Below are 15199 nucleotides of genomic sequence, written 5' to 3'. Positions count from 1 at the left end.
CCCTGGGAGTAACCTCCTTCCCAGCTACTGTTCCTTCTCGGCATCCTTCCCTGATGGAGCTAATGAATCTGGGCACATGAGCCCCCTATTGCGGGAGGCCAGGCCGGCTCACTGCACACCCCAGGTACAACCTCTCTCAGCAGCCTCCCAAATGCCTGCCTGCCATAGGCCACCAGGATGGAATAGGTACGAGAATGGAGACGGTCTGCTACAGGATTTTTTCACTGTCAGAACAGCAGCCCCATGGTTATATTCAGGATGAGTGGCAATGCAGGACCAAGGGAGAGCGCTGAACCCTGTCCACGTCACCAAAATAAAACTCCACCACTCTACAGAGAACACCGCTCTCTCTATATTCTAGCTGCAGGGCCTTTGCACATGCTCTTCCCTCTTTGTCCAACGTGCTTCCCTCCCCTCACTCATCTGTTAATGCCTACTCAATTGCTAATTCCTCAGGGAAGCCTCCCCTGACTCCAGTCAAGGTCAGAAGTCCTGCTACAGGTGTTCATTATTCCCTAATAACAAGTAATAACATCATAGCAAGTAATCATTAAAGATAACATCATAACAAGTAATAATTAAAGATTCATTTCTTAGTATTAACATCACGCTTCCCCAGGAGACTGTAAACTTCATGTGGACAAGACGCACATCACCATGGTCCTTAGGGCCATGTGCCTGGCACACACTAGGTATTCAAAAAACGTTTGTTGGATGAACAAATGATTGGAGTGCTTTCTTATTGCTCAGGAAAAACTGCTTGGCGCCAAGTACCAATTGGACAGGCTGCAGGCCTGCCCCAAGCCCAGAAAGAAGACACCCCGGAGTCTTAACACCTAACTCTTGTCAGGTTGGGAGGCAGGATGGGAAGGCAAGAATCAGAGCACCCCGGGGACAAGAGAGGGGGACAAACCACACAGCCCAGAGGATGGGGAGCCCCTGACAGTATATGGGAACTTTTAGATGGGTTCATGAACACGGACGTGTGTATTCTAACACATGTCCCCGAGCACATGGAGCTGCACACATGTTGTGCATGGCATGCGCACACACACACACACACAACTCTATGCCCTCCCAAACAATGTGGGTGCATGTGCACCTGAGTGGTCACCCTCCAGAGGACCGGCTCTGACGGGCACGGATGTCTGTCCTGCTCCTCCTGACCTCCAGCTCCGGGCTGCCTTGGGTGAAGTGCTCCAGTCTCCCTGACTTGGTCTTCTCCTCAGTGCAAGGAGCTCCCCCACCTCTGACCCTCCAGCGCCTGGAAATTCACCTGACAATGCCAGAGGTTCTCCAAGGGCTCACACGTCACCCAGAGACACAAGTCCTGGAGCAGCCCCTCAGCCAGTCCACTCGGGCTCTGCAGAGAGCGCTCCCCAGCTCCTCTCTTTCCCCTCTGCTCTGAGCATAACTGAAAGGACAAGCTCAGCGGTCCAACACAGAACCTTCTGGCCAGGCAGCCCTGGTGGCTAAGAGCCTACGGCTCAGGGTCAGACAGCCTTCTGGTGAATTTCGGCTCGCTCGCTTGTTAGCCCCGGGACCCTGAGCAACCTGTGCGTTACTTAACCTGAGCCTCTGTTTCCTCACCTGTAAGGTGAGAAGGATGGCACGTGTGAGGGGTTAGAAACAGTGCGTGTGAAGTGTCTGTTTCCAGTCAGGGCTCACCGGGGACAGCCACACCCTCAGAGATAGCCTGAGGTCTGGAAGGGGCATTGGACATGTCTTAGTCCATCTTGCCCATTTCACAAATAAGGTGCAAAAAGAGAAGCAGTTTCTGCCCTCGCCACCCAAGGTTGGCCAGAACCGAGTCCATGGTCAAGGTCAAGCCTTTGCACCCTGGGTCCCCACTCTGTCCTGTCCACCACTGGGCATTCCTTTTGCTGTAACTGGTGGTGGGTGGGGGGGTATAAGGGCCTCAAAACCTGGCCTGGGGGAGGTCCAGGGAGGGGCAAGGGTCCAGCCCTCCGACCCGGCTGGGAGACCAGGCTGGAGATGATGGCCTTTCTTCTCCCAGCTTCCCCACTCCTGTCAGACTGCTGCCTCACCGACCAGGATGGGTAACGAGCCCACAGAGGCCAGGCCGGTGCCAGGTGGGGGCTGGGGAGGCCCCTCACAGCAGGCTCTGCCTCAGCCCTCGGTGCAAATTAAAACATTTTCCTTTTCTTCATAATTTTTTTTCCTGACACAACTGCCCATGAAACATTTTAATAACATCCTAGAAAAGGTCATGGAGAAGGAATTTCACAGTCCCTGAGCAGGCAGCTATAACTTTCAGCTCCTCCTGCAGCAGAGGAGGTGGAAAGATCAGGCTGACCCTGGAAAATGGGGGGTGGGGAGGCCAGGTCAGGCTGGCAGGGTGCCAGGTGTGGCCACAAAACACGCTCCCAGCTAGAGCTCTGGAAGCACCCTGGTGGAGACTGGGAGATGATGGTGGGTAAGCAGGGCCTCCCAGGGGGAGCTCCTGCACCCAGCATCACACCTCTTGACAGCAGCCTGAGGTCTCATGCCCACTCTGCAGATGAGGAAATGGAGGCCCCCAGACTGACGTGGATAGACTGGCACACAGTGAAGGCAAAGAAAGCAGGACCCCCCCGTTCCCCGGGAGGTCCTGGGCTCCCGTAAGCACACAGCCCGGGTCCTAGAGTTTATTACTGGGGGAAACAGCCCTTTCGTGTCTGCACAATCCCACAGCCCTAGGGCCAGGGGGTTGAGAAGGAGGTGGGCAAGGCTTAAACAGATGCAGCGACTAGAGGCCAACCAGGGGAGAGACACTCAGAGGAGGCTAAATGCATCCATTAAATAAGCAGAGAGGAACTGGAGAAGGGGTGTGGGTGGCAGGCAGGGGTCCACGCAGGCCTGGGAACTGCTCTAGCATTTGAGAAAACCCATTGTGAGCACCTGCTCTCCACTGGCAGCCCCAGAGCAGACTGGGCCTAACCTATTGTCCTTGGCACCAACAACTGGCCACCAGCCAAGAGGTATGTCCTAGGTTCCGCAAACCTTCCCCAGGGCCACGGGAACTTGGGACTGCAAAGTGAGACCATTCCCAGCAAGAATACTGGGGAGCAGTCCCTGGACACCCACCAAGACCGACACCTGGATTCTTTGCCATGTGGTCCCCGGCCTGCTGGGGCCCTGAAGTCCAGGCTGCTTGGGTGTCCTTCACCCTGATGTTTGAAGATGGCTGGGGTGAGGGGGGCTGCAGACACTCTTTGGGGCCAGAAGGCCAAAGCCTCCGGCACTTGCTCTCCAGCTGGGCCCCTAGAGGCTGCAAGAGGGTCCACGGGGGGGCCCCCAAGCACCAGGTGACAGATTACGAGGAGCACCTTGGTGGAAGCTGGGGGGCCACAGCCTGGGGAAGCAGGCAGGGAGGGAAACAGCCACAGTAGACTTAGTGTTTATGTCTGAGGGCCCACCTAGCTGAACATCTGTTTGAAATATTAATAACTGTCAGATGGGAAGGGCCTGGGGCTCAGTACAGTTTCATACCATCTGTCGGCAGAGTAAACACACTTCATAACAGTGGGCCTGGGATCAGCAGGCAATGTCTCGGCTTGGAGTAAGGACGGAGCAAGATATGGCATCGAGGACCCCGACGCCCTCCACGTGGGCAGAGAAGAGCAGCGATGAGCTCAACTCTATCACAGGTACTAAGTACCTACTAGGCGTATGAGCTGAGCTTACGCAGCAACACGTCTGCCACTTTGATCTGCCAGACAACCAGTCCTCTTTGCTCTGCCAGCAGAAGCCCCTTCCACATAGCCCCTTCCCCACTTCTAGCCCATAGAGTTTGCATGGAGTGGACCCAACCCCTGGCTCCACCACCAAGAGTGTGACCCATCTCTGGGAGATGAGGATCAAGATGATGGGCTCCGGCATGGCCCAGCAAGGAGACTCAACTGTGGGACTTGTGCTGGAACTAATGAAAAAGATGATTGTGTTCCCACTAGGGTTGATACATTGGTAAGATGCAAGCCTGGGGGTGTTGGTGTTCCTCTCAGCCAATGTAAGAAAAGCAGAGCCTGGTGCTAAAGTCAGATTCTCGCTAACAGAGTGCCTGGGTACAGCCATGCCTGATATCATTTATACTTTGAGTTATAAGAGCTGATACGCTTTTGGCTTGAACCACTTAAGAGTTTGTGTCCCTTGCCAGCAAGGGTACCGAATGATACGAATGGGACACTGGAAGGGCCCTTTGTCAAAGTCCCAGCCAAGGGCAGCTGGGGATGGCCAGGCACCCTCAAAGAGTCCATTCTTCCCTGGTGCTTAGAGAGACAGTGGCCCTCCTCGGAGATGGCTGGCCCCTATCCCCACTAGAGGGCATTTCCAGGGCTCCTGGCCCACCTAGACTTAGTCCCTCTCAGGGACAAGGCAGAACATCGGTGTTCTCTTCCCACATTGTTGCCCAGACCCTGGGAACCCCATCCTAATGACTCCAGAGGTTTTAAGACACAAACACCACAGCTTCTAGGGGCTCAGGGGCACCGCCTTCCCTGACTGCCCATGTTTCTTGGGCCATTCCCTCTGGCTGCCTCCCCGTGGTCTTCCCCAGAGCTCAGTGGCCCGGTGAAAGAGCGGGACTCACCAGGACGGTCAGCACAGAGGTCCCCACGGTGACGTTCTCGTACAAGCTGACGTTGTACAGCGGCTGGCTGAAGATGGGCCTGTTGTCATTCTCATTGATGAGGGTGATCTTCACCTTGGCATAGCCCACGTGGTCAGGCACGCTCTCGTTGGCAAAGAGCTGGGTGCGCAGAGCAGGGGCCCAGGTGAGCTCTTGCATGCTCCCGGAGCCTTGTCCCCGTAAGTTCCCCTGGGGTCTTTGCAGGTCCAAACCCAGAGTTCCTGTCTGAGTCAGTGCCTATCCCAGGTGTGTGCTGCTGGGAGTCTCTCCATCAGGGATTGGAAGACAGGATGGCCTCGGATTCTGCTGGGGGCTGGGCAGTGAGGCTCCTTATGGGTCTCAGGGGCCGTGACTGTGTCTGGTAAATTGCTGCTCAATTCCCAGACATTTCCTTGTCCTCCTTGAAAAGGGAGGCTCAGCCCAGCCCCTGCCATGGGCTCAGTGGGCTTTCTGGAGTCGGACCCATAGGAGAAGAATGGGAAGAGCTGGAAGGTGGAGTTTCAGGAGATGGTGTCACCCTCTGCCTCCCCTAAAAGCCCCCCACCTGGGGAAGAAAAAGGGAGGGGGGAGCCTTACGTCAAAGTCGTAGCGGTCCACAGTCTCATAGTCCAGGGGGACGGCCACCCGGATGCGGATGTCTGCTTTCCCTTGGACAGAGGTCGGGGAGATGATGAAGTGCTGGGAATTGTTCCCAACCAGGTACACCTCGAACATGCTGTTCAGGCCCTGGGGCAGAATGGAGAAGAAACCAGTCAGAAGGGGCTTGGGAGGCCATGGGTCCAGAGCAGAGCGGCTTTGGTGGAGGTAGAGAAGGGACAGGGTCCGTAGCGGGGCTTGTAAGCACCCCACCCCAGAGCGGTCTGGTCTCCTCTGGGTGACCCCGGCCTGGCTCTCAGACCCTGACTCCTGCCCATGTTCGGGCCCACTGGAAGTCTCCGCCAGTTCTTTTTGACTTTGTTATCCCTTCAGAAGCCCCAAATATCCCTTCCAGATGGTTTGGTTCATTTCCCATCTCCTGCTCCCTTCCTCAGTCCCAGTGACCCCAACTGGAGAGGTTCTGTACCTGCAAGACCCAGCAGGGGGACAGGACAGAGGGTGGGAAGGCAGGGGAGAGAAGCAAGTATGTGTCCTTGGCAGGCGTGGGCAGGAGAGGGCACAAGGGACAGTGCAGGGTGTGGCTTCTTCCCCTCCCTCCCCCCAGAACGTGTCAATCAGGGAGAACACTGGCTTCCTTACACAGGGAATGGCAATCACCCAAGCAGCTGAATGGTGAAGTGAACCCCTGTGGACCTCCTACACTGTGGCCAGCTAGTGGTGACCCGGAGGACACAGGGTCCTAGGTAGCTAGGAGCTGCCATGTCCTCCAAGGGCTCTGCCGCGGCCCAGCAGCTCAAGTCCGTGGTTTCGGGGGGAGGGGGGCGTGCTTCACTCCAAGTCAGGTGTTTCTGATCCTTCTAACGGGGCCTGAGCTCACGGAGCCCTCAAATACCACTTGGCTTTTTCTGACACAAAGGGTGTGAGGTGTCCATACTACCCAAGACCTCGGATTCAAAGAACCATTGCTGAAGGTGGGAGACGCGGCCTACTGACTCCCCAGAGTCTGGTCTGCTCAGAGATGGATTCAACTCCCCACAGGGGGTAACTACCCCCAAATAAACCTCCTTCAACTTAGGGGGACAGCTTGTGGTTTGTAACCAATCCGTGGAGAACCTCTCCTGACCCTTAGTGCAGAAGCCACCGGATTACAGACCTGGGCTGCGAGCCCCAGGAGGGAATTTCCGCCTGCCCATGCGGCTCGCCCCTGGCCCAGTGCCCAGCACAACCCCACTGTGTGTGCGTGTTTCTTTGGAACTGAGGGCGGGCAAAGGAAGCATGCCTCTCTTCTGGTTGCCCAGGGATGCCTTCCAGAACTTGTTCCTGCTGGGAGAGGAGCAGCCTGGCCATCTGAAAGCCTTTTCTTGCTCAGAAGGGGATGGTCCTGGCAAGACTGGAAAGGATAACCCCCAGTGAAGCCTGAGAGTTCACAAGATCCTTCCAGCCCTGGGACTGTCCCACAAGTGGTCGAACACATTTGTGGAATGAACACACATTAACATTTACCCACCAGTCTCTTGAGTTTTGGGGTTTTGTTTTTTTTTCTATTTGCAATTACAAATTACCAAAACAGGAACATTGCCAATCTTGGGGTCCAGACAAGCAGCAGGGCCTCCAAAGCCCCCCACCCAGAGTGGCTCCCGCAGATGGTGCAGGCAATGCTCCCTTGGCCCTGTCAGCTCGTGGAGTCCTCAGTGCTCCCTGGCATGGAATCCATTCGTCTGACGGAGGCCCAATTAAATGCCCGAAGGGGCACTGATAGCCAAGGCCGGCAGAGTGTGACAGCTCCGAGCAGGCGACACCAATGCCTCTCCCTCCGCCACAGGACCTGGAGGCCCGAGAACGTGGGGGCGGGCTGAGCTGTGCCTGGGCAGATGGAGCCACACCCCCTCCACAACCCCTCCCCCATGTGCCCACCGACCCCCCACACCCAGCCCTGGCCCTTCCCAGGCTCACTTACCAAGTTCTGTCAGTGGGAGTCGGTCAAAGGTATGGAGACAGAGGAGGAGCCGGAAAGGCACGGAGAGGAGGAAGGAACCGGAAAGAAAAGATGGTGAGATCCGAGGTCAGGGGAAGGCAGAGGGGCTGAGTGGACCCTAGGAGCATACCCTGCTCCAGAGGAAGAGCCCCTTTCGTGTCTGAGGGGCCCCAAACCCAGAGGAAGGAGAGGGAAGCAGAGGAAGAGGGTACCAGGAGTCCTGAGCACACTGGGTCCTCACCCAGAGGGAGGTGGGGAAGGGGGTAGCGCTGGGGGAGAGAGGGATGGGCCACACTCCTATGTCCTCCTCCTAGGAGCTTAGACCAAACCCCTGCAGAAAACGACCCCGAGCACGGTCATGTTTCAATCTTCCTAACACAGAAAACGCTAAGACCTGACACATACAGACATGGGAAGTTTTCACATAGTTCTAAAGTGTAAAGGGCATGCTGCGGTCTCCCTGTCCCCATTGGCTCGCCGCTGGAGAGCCTTCTCTAGAGGCCACCGCACCCCATCCAGGGGTCTCTTCCCCAGCAAAGTCACGCGCATACAACGAGCTCCACATATCCGTGGCTTCCCTCCCGCCCTCGAAGGGCAACACGTGGCACGCATCGCTCTGGGTGGGGTTTGGTCCCTGAGAGCCGGGTCGTGAAGGATGTTCCCTAAGTGTACAAACAGGGGCCGATATGAACGACAGCACGGCACACAGTTACTGGCATCTGCTCTCTGTCACTGTCCAGAATAAGCACAGAATTCTCCTCTGTGGTTGCTGGGGAATGTTGGGCGTCCTCAAAGCCCCAGAGCAAGCCCCGGGCAGCGTAAACCCACAGCAGAGCAGGGACACGGTGGGAGCTCAAGAAGCCACTGGGTTTCGGCCGCTTTTCCTCACCTAGTCCTCTGGGTGGTCCTCTCCTATGGGCCGTAGGGTGGAGATGAAGGAACACGGGAGCTTGGAAACCCCTCCAGAGGAAATGGAGTTCAGAGAGGTTGAGTGAGTCACCCAAGGGTGCACAGCTTGTTGGCAGCAGAGTGGGGATAAAAGTCGAGGCCGGGGTGCCATCTAGGCTGAGGGAAGTGGGGTCAGGACAGTAGGAGTTCCCAGAGCAGACTGAGGAGGTGGAGGTAACGGAGGTAATGTTGAGCTCCCCTGGGTGGAATCTGAGGGAGCGCCAGCAGAGGCCAAGCCAGGAAGGCTGACCCAAGAAGGGGAGTTCTGAACTGGCTTTAGGAACGAAGGGAGAATGAGCTAGAAGAGGAGGGGTTCCATATGGAGGAAGTGGCTTTACACGCGGAACTCTGTCCTTAGCGTGTATCAGAAGCACCTGGAGGCTTTGGTAAGCTACAGACTATTGCCCTCCGCCAGGACTTGTGAAATTAGAAATTCCTGTGAATTTCTACTTCTAACAAGTTTCAGGTGCCGCCTGCCCTGCCACTTCTGGTCTGGGAGCCACCCACCTCCTGCCATCTCTGCAAAGGCATGGAGCAGGAATGAGGAATTAGTAAAGAGGCAGACTGGGAGCTGATTTGCAAAGGTGTGTGTGGGGAAGAGCTGGCAAGATTGTTGGGATAGTAGGAGGCTGGGGCGTAGGGGTTGCCCATGCTCCCTAGAGAACCACATTGTGCAGCTAGAGCTGTGGAAACATCAGTAGGGGCAGGCAGGAGCTCAGCGGCACCCACAGGGGTCCAGAGGGGTGAGTGGGGGAGAGGCACAGCGGGAGTCCTCCAGCGGACCACCCAGCAAAATCTCCTGGGGGGTCTTTAAAATATCCCCATGCCTAAGCTGTACCCCAGACCAAGCAAATCAGACGTGGGTGAGTTGGAGGAGACCAGAACTCTAGACCTCGGAACATTCTCCACATTATTCACTCTAATGTGCATCCAAGGGTGAGAACCAATAGGGCAGAGAGGTGGTTCTTCGAGCAGGGCACAGGGACCAGTAGCTGAGCTTTATCAAAAACGTCGTTAGAAATGCATATTTTGGAGGGCACCTGGGTAGCTCAGTGGGTTAAAGCCTCTGCCTTCGGCTGAGGTCATGATCCCAGGGTCCTGGGATCGAGCGCCGCATCAGGCTCTCTGCTTGGCGGGGAGCCTGCTTCCCCCTCTCTCTCTGCCTGCCTCTCTGCCTACTTGTGATCTCTGTCAAATACATAAATAAAATCTTAAAAAAATATGAGAAATGCATATTTTGGGCCATGCCCAAATCTACTCTTCGGAAAAACCAGGGTTGCGCGGGCCCAGCCAGCCCTCCAGGTGTCTGTTGCTCCCAGGTTTGAGAACCGCCAGGACAGAGCAAGGCAAGGCAGGGAGCAAGCCTGAGAGCAGGGAAGAAGACTGACCAGCGAGGTGTGGTGGGTGAGCCACTGAGGAGAGAAAACGGAATAAACAGCTCATGGGGTTGTGGGGGTATGGGGGTGGGGGCTGGAGCTGCCACGTGGTGCCTGGACAGAGGACCAGAGCAAGGGACGGAAGAGATGCCTGGGAATTTGGGGCTCAGCGCAGTGTGGACTCAGCCTGGGTACCTGACCCCTCAGGCCAGGTTTCTGGGTCTCAAGGAACGAGGTCCCTGCCCTTCCAGATTTGCCACCTGGGGCGAGTTCACTCCCTGCTGCAGTGGTCCTGAGACCCCAGGGCAACCTTCCCGCTAAGTCCCATTAAATACTCAGCCTGTCCCTTTCAGAACCTGCCCAGCGGCCAGGTCCTACTGGGACTTAGCTTGTGACTGTGGGCCCCTCGGGCTGGGATGTGTGTGTGATACTCACCCAGGTCGCCAAAGCGGTTTGAAACCCCGATTAACTGCGGTCCTCTGCCAGGCAGCTCCTGTTTATTAAGCCCTAACTGTGTGCCACATGGGACTTAACCAGTATCTTTATGGACATCAGCATCCGCACACCCCTTTCTTGGAGAAGGAAAGCGAGGCCCGGGAGGGCAACTCGTTCAGGACTCACAGCTGCCAGCGAAGGATCTGAAGTTGGGTCTGTTCTGTCTCTGGCTCCGTGGGAGCTCTCGACCACCCCGCTCTCCAGCCCCTCCCACCGCACAACACTGCTCCCAACGCAAAGAACTGGCCCCGGAGGGCGCAGGTGGGTGGGCTCCTCCCCCATTCTCCGAGAGGCAGGAGTGAGGCCCAGGGGAAGGCCCCTCTGCCAAGGTCAGGGACCCAGGCAGGTGGAGGGCTAGCGCCTGCCTCACACTCACTGCCAGGCCCAACGGGAGGGCGGTTCACTGGGACTGGGAGGGAGGGTGTGGGGCGGACAGAGGCAGGAGGCCCTCTTGGAACTGTTGAGGGGCAAATTTGTTGGGAAGGGAGATAAGGGGGAACATCAAAAGGAGTCCCAGTGCGTGTGGAGAGGAGGCCTGTGGGTTAAATTCTCTTCCAGCTGGGAGAGGCGATGAGAAGGCTGATAGCTGGCAGCCGCGGGTCCCGGAGCCAAGCATCAGCGTTGCCCTCCCCGCACCAGGCTGGGGCACCAGTGGCTGCCTGCGGGGCTGTGACAGCTCCGCTTTATTTGTTTAGAGGAAGGCGGAAGGACACGGGAGATCACTCCTCGCTCCCCGCCGTCCCCACCCCACGCAGCCAGCCGCACTGCGCTCCCAGTGACTGAAGGCTTGCCACCCCGCAGAGGGCAGCCGGCTGGTCCAGACCTCCTTATCAGCTGCTGCCAGAAGCGGCTGTCACCCCACCCTCAGCTCCCCTCAGCCCTGCTCCCCCACCGCCCGCTGCTGGACGTGGGCCGTGGCCTTGGGAGCGGTGGTCCAGCAGGCACCACCTGGAAAGGACACCCTTCCTAGCCTTTCTGCCACACCCATGGCCAGCGGACCCACGTGCCAGGGGTCACCCGGCTCCGTGAAGGGACCCAGCCGCGTTTTCCCCAATTAGTAACTGAGAGCTTTGTATGTGCTGGGCCCCCTGCAGGCTCCCTGAACACTCACAACTCTGGGAGGGCCCAGGGCGGCGGTTCTGTTAAGGACTGCCTGGCATGGGGACCTTTTCCTCCTTCCAGCCGATGCCGCCTGGTGCAGACCCCAGTCCTGGGCTTGCAGGGGGGTGGCCTGGTCTCTCTTAGGGTCTGCACCTGACTTCTGAGTACAGCTTCCCTTGATCATCACCTGCAGGCGCTGGCACGTACCCCCTGCAGACAACCTGCTCTCCAAAGGGACAATGGTCTGACCCAGCCCCCAGATTCCTTCCTTGGACCCCAGACCTGCAGATGCCTCCCACACAGCTGTTGCTTGCTTGGTTCTCACTGCCCCCTCCTCCCAGTCACTTTGCTGCTCATCCACCCCTTGGAGAGGCTCATCTCCCTGCTATGGTCAGGGGAGTAGCTGGTTGGGGACCAGTGACGTGATGTGCAGTGGAGAGTAAGGTTTGGCTGGGGAACAGGCTCTGTCACTCTCTAGCTGTATGACCTTGGGCAACACACTCCCATTGCTGGAGAATAAGGCATACCAGCAGGGTTAAGAAGCAGCCTTGCCTCCTTGCCCCATCTTGTTCTGGTGGGTGATAGGAGTCAGGTTTTCTTGCCTAAGATAGGAGGCTCTCCGATAGAAGCTTTGTGTTTTTTTTTTCCTTTGTACCCCAGATGCTAGGGGTACCGACCTCCCCAACCCTGTGAGCTAGGATATACCCTGCAAGGGACCTTCATTCCCTTCCACAGAAGAGGAAAGACCAGGGGAGGGCAGCACGGCCCAAGGTGGCCTTTATGTTGGGAGTGCTGGGCAGTGTTTTGAAACAAGACAGAGAAGAACCAGGGAAATCTGTGGGCTGGCAGGCTGCCCTTAGCTGAGCCAGGAATGGGGCTGGGGTCCTGAGTGCCCAGAGGCATCCTGAGAGCGTCACCCTCACAGAAACCACATCCAGGACTCAGACCTGCCAGGGAAGAGCCCCGTGACCAGTGACTCCGGGGTGTGGGTCCCTAAGCTTCAGTGGTGGCTCAAAGCACAGCCTCTTGGGGTCGGACCTGACTCTAGATGGAAGCAATTGCCCTCTTCGGCTGTGGGATTTTGCGCAAAAGCTCTTACCTCTCTGTGCCTCAGTTTTCTATTCTGCAAAATGGAAAGAATGAGGGCCACCTGACAGCACGCTTACCGGTAAGCGGCAAGATTCTGGTAAAGTGCCTGGGACTGAGTGAGGGTTCAGTAAATAAGGGTTGTTATTCTTGTTCTAAAAGGGAGTGGGGGAGGGGAGGAGGAAGCCCTGGGGAAGGGCTGATTTCTATTGCTCGGCCAAGAATGAAGGGGGCAGACAGGGATGGGCAGAGGCTTGGATCTGTGCAGGGGTGAGTGGGTCCCCCCATGCCGGCCCTGTAGGTCTCCCTTCTCCCCTGTGCTCTATTGGTCTCATCCATGCTATTGAGTGGCTGAAAATCAAAGTCCACTGAAGATGGAGCCTTTATCACCCCTTTGTCCAGCCTTTCCCTTAATTAACCCCAATCGGACACGCCAATGTGAGCCTTGGCAGGAGGCAGGCCCCTCAGCACCCCTTCCGTCACTGCTTCTCCTGCAGCGTCCCATGCCCAGCATACCAGGCCGCCCACCGTGAAAGCAGAGTCCAGCAGGCCACCGGAGGGAGCCATGCGGTGGGCACCGCCTCCATCCCCCAACTCTGGCTCAACCCCCACATATCTTCCAAGTTTCAGAGTCCGGGGGAACTGACAACGGTACCTCCTAGCAATTGAAACCTTCTGATTCTGTCTCTTCACGGTCCCCCGACCCAGCGCCCTGTTCCTGGACACAGTCCCAACCCAGGGACCCAGCAAAGGCCACAGTACACGCTTGGTATCTCAGCCTTGTCTTCCTTTCCTGCGTGCCAGGCTTGTCCGGCCCAGAGTCTCAGTTTCTCTGCCCGGACCGTGGGCCACCGTGGGCCACCTCTCAGGCCTGCATCAGCTGAAGGACCTTGCCCTGGTTTCAGGCTCTCACCCCACCCATCCCCGCCCCCCAGACTCCTTTGCAGTTTGGGCCCTTGAACAGCATGAGCAGGAACCATTTTCCCTGCATGGGCCATTCGTCACTATGAGTGTGGCAAGCCCTTCATTCTCCCTGGGCCTCAGTTTCCAGATCTGCAAACCGGGGTGACTCTCTAAGGGTCCTCAATGTCCGCTGTGCTCCCTCGGATTGCTTTCCACTCCTGCTGCTGCTCCAGGCCTCTCTCCTCTTCCTCCTCGGCTGTTGCCCTCTCTAACCCTCCTTTGTGTTCCTTCACCTTTTCCTCCACTCTTCTCTTGTCCCACTCTTCCCTTCTCTCCCTTTTCTCCTCGCTCTTTCTCCCCCTGGTCTCTTTTCCATTTCTCCTTTTCTCCCTCCTCTTCCCTCACCCCTCCTGTTTCCTCCTCCCTCCTCCTCCTCCTCCTCTTCTTCCCCCCCCCTCCAGCCCTCTCTCTGCCAGCCTCCCCCTCCTCCTCTCCCCAGGTTATCTGCTGAATTCCACACACGCCTGCACAGACGGGATCAATCCAAGGCTGCCTTGCCTTCAGCTTATCTCTGCTCCAAATGATTGATTTTCCCTCTTTAAGAGTAATTTGCTGGTGAATTCCATGTATTGCAAAAACCCCTGTGAAATCTAATTCAATCCGATCGGCAGCTGGCACTTTGGGGAAAGAATACTAGAGAGCTGTCAATTTCATCGAGTGGACGTGTGTATTATTTAGCTCACAGACGAGAGCACGAGGCAGGCAGGTGCTTCTCACCTGCACGTGCCACCTCCCCTCCCTCCCTCCAGAGGGATCTTGTCACCGGCCCCGCAGCCAGCCCTGGCTCTTCTGGGAAGTGCATTATAATGGGCACTGGGTACTCGCATTAAGGTAAATGAGGGACAGGTGCTTTCAAATTGTTTCCCTGATTTGCAGCCCACAGCCCTCGTGCACTATGGGAATCTCAGCTTTCCAGAGCCCAGCTATCCCTGACCACCTGCCTCTCTCCTGCATTCCAGGCTTGTCTGGCTCAGAGCCTGTTTCTCAACGTGGATAAATGGGGAGGTGTGAGGAAAAACCAGGCCACCTCTCAGGCCTGCCCCTGGGTGACCAGCTGTCCCAGTTTGCCCGGGACGTGGGACTTACACGTGCTAAAACCTAGGCCGTTGCAGGCAAACCTGGAGACCTGGTGTCCAACGCCACGAGGCACATCTGAAAGCCCAGCAGGGTAGGTCGTCCCCTTTGCACGGGTGAGGCGGTTATGCCCTCGGCATGGCAAACAAGGCTCTGAGCATCTGACACACCAGCCCCAGTGTCTGACAGGTGCTCCCCAAAGGCGGCATTACCTTGGAGGCTCAAGTCCTCTGCCAGTGATGATGGTAGCACGGCTGACCAAGGGCTCTTGCTCAGCCCCGGTGACCTCTGTTCTGGGAGGGTCCCATCTTGTCCCCCACCTATGTCCTCTGAAAACAGCAGAGCTAACTGTAACTACCCCATCCCCCCCAAGTTGGAACCAGCCACGCTGGCCTCCATTCCCATGCCTCAAGTAAATAGCCATTTCTGGTGGGATCCAAATCTTTGGGCTGCCCCGGATCTCTAGGCATCAGAGCAATCAGTCCCAGGGTTACTTAGAGAAATGAAGTGGCTTTACGGGGACTGGCCATGAGGCCAAGGTTCACCTTACTAGTGCTTGTGGGCATGGTCAAAGGGCAGGTTTATGTGGAAGGCCCAGGGGATCTCAGGTACCATCTCAGGCCACATGGAAATTCATGGGCACGCAGCAGGGGGCCAAGTAGGATTTATGAGGCAGGGGCTCTGAGCTCTTCATTCCAGAATGACCTGTTTCATTCCACCCCGCCCCGCACCCATGGAGATCTCAAGGATTCCCCCAGGCCATACACCCCTCCTCCTTCCTTCCATCTCTCCTGCAAGGGACCCTGTTTGAAAGGCACATGCCCCAAGTGGAAAGCTCAACAATGCCTTCCTTGTGGTCCTGCCTGCAAACCGGGCTCACCTCCCAGCACAGGTGGCCACATTCTTAACTTTAAGATCAGAATCTGCCAACTTGGACCTTACCCCCAATACCTGGTG

The 15199-nt window shown here is 56.9% G+C and overlaps 1 protein-coding gene across 1 annotated transcript in view; it reads right to left on the bottom strand.

Moving 5' to 3' along the window:
* Positions 1-15199, bottom strand: part of LOC111144669 (cadherin related 23) — a 354437-nt gene that overhangs the window by 151256 nt on the left and 187982 nt on the right. Inside the window, exons 11-13 of the mRNA XM_022499070.1 lie at positions 7182-7187; positions 5204-5353; positions 4589-4747 (exon numbers count right to left, since the gene is read on the bottom strand). Coding sequence (XP_022354778.1) covers positions 4589-4747; positions 5204-5353; positions 7182-7187 — 315 coding nt within the window. The remainder of the gene's footprint in view (positions 1-4588; positions 4748-5203; positions 5354-7181; positions 7188-15199) is intronic.

This window comes from Enhydra lutris, unplaced genomic scaffold (genome assembly GCF_002288905.1).
Source record: "Enhydra lutris kenyoni isolate GAN:26980312 unplaced genomic scaffold, ASM228890v2 scaffoldscaffold12, whole genome shotgun sequence".
Lineage (NCBI taxonomy): Eukaryota > Metazoa > Chordata > Mammalia > Carnivora > Mustelidae > Enhydra > Enhydra lutris.
Note: the sequence above shows the minus strand (reverse complement) of the source record. Positions and strands in the feature narration are given on the sequence as shown.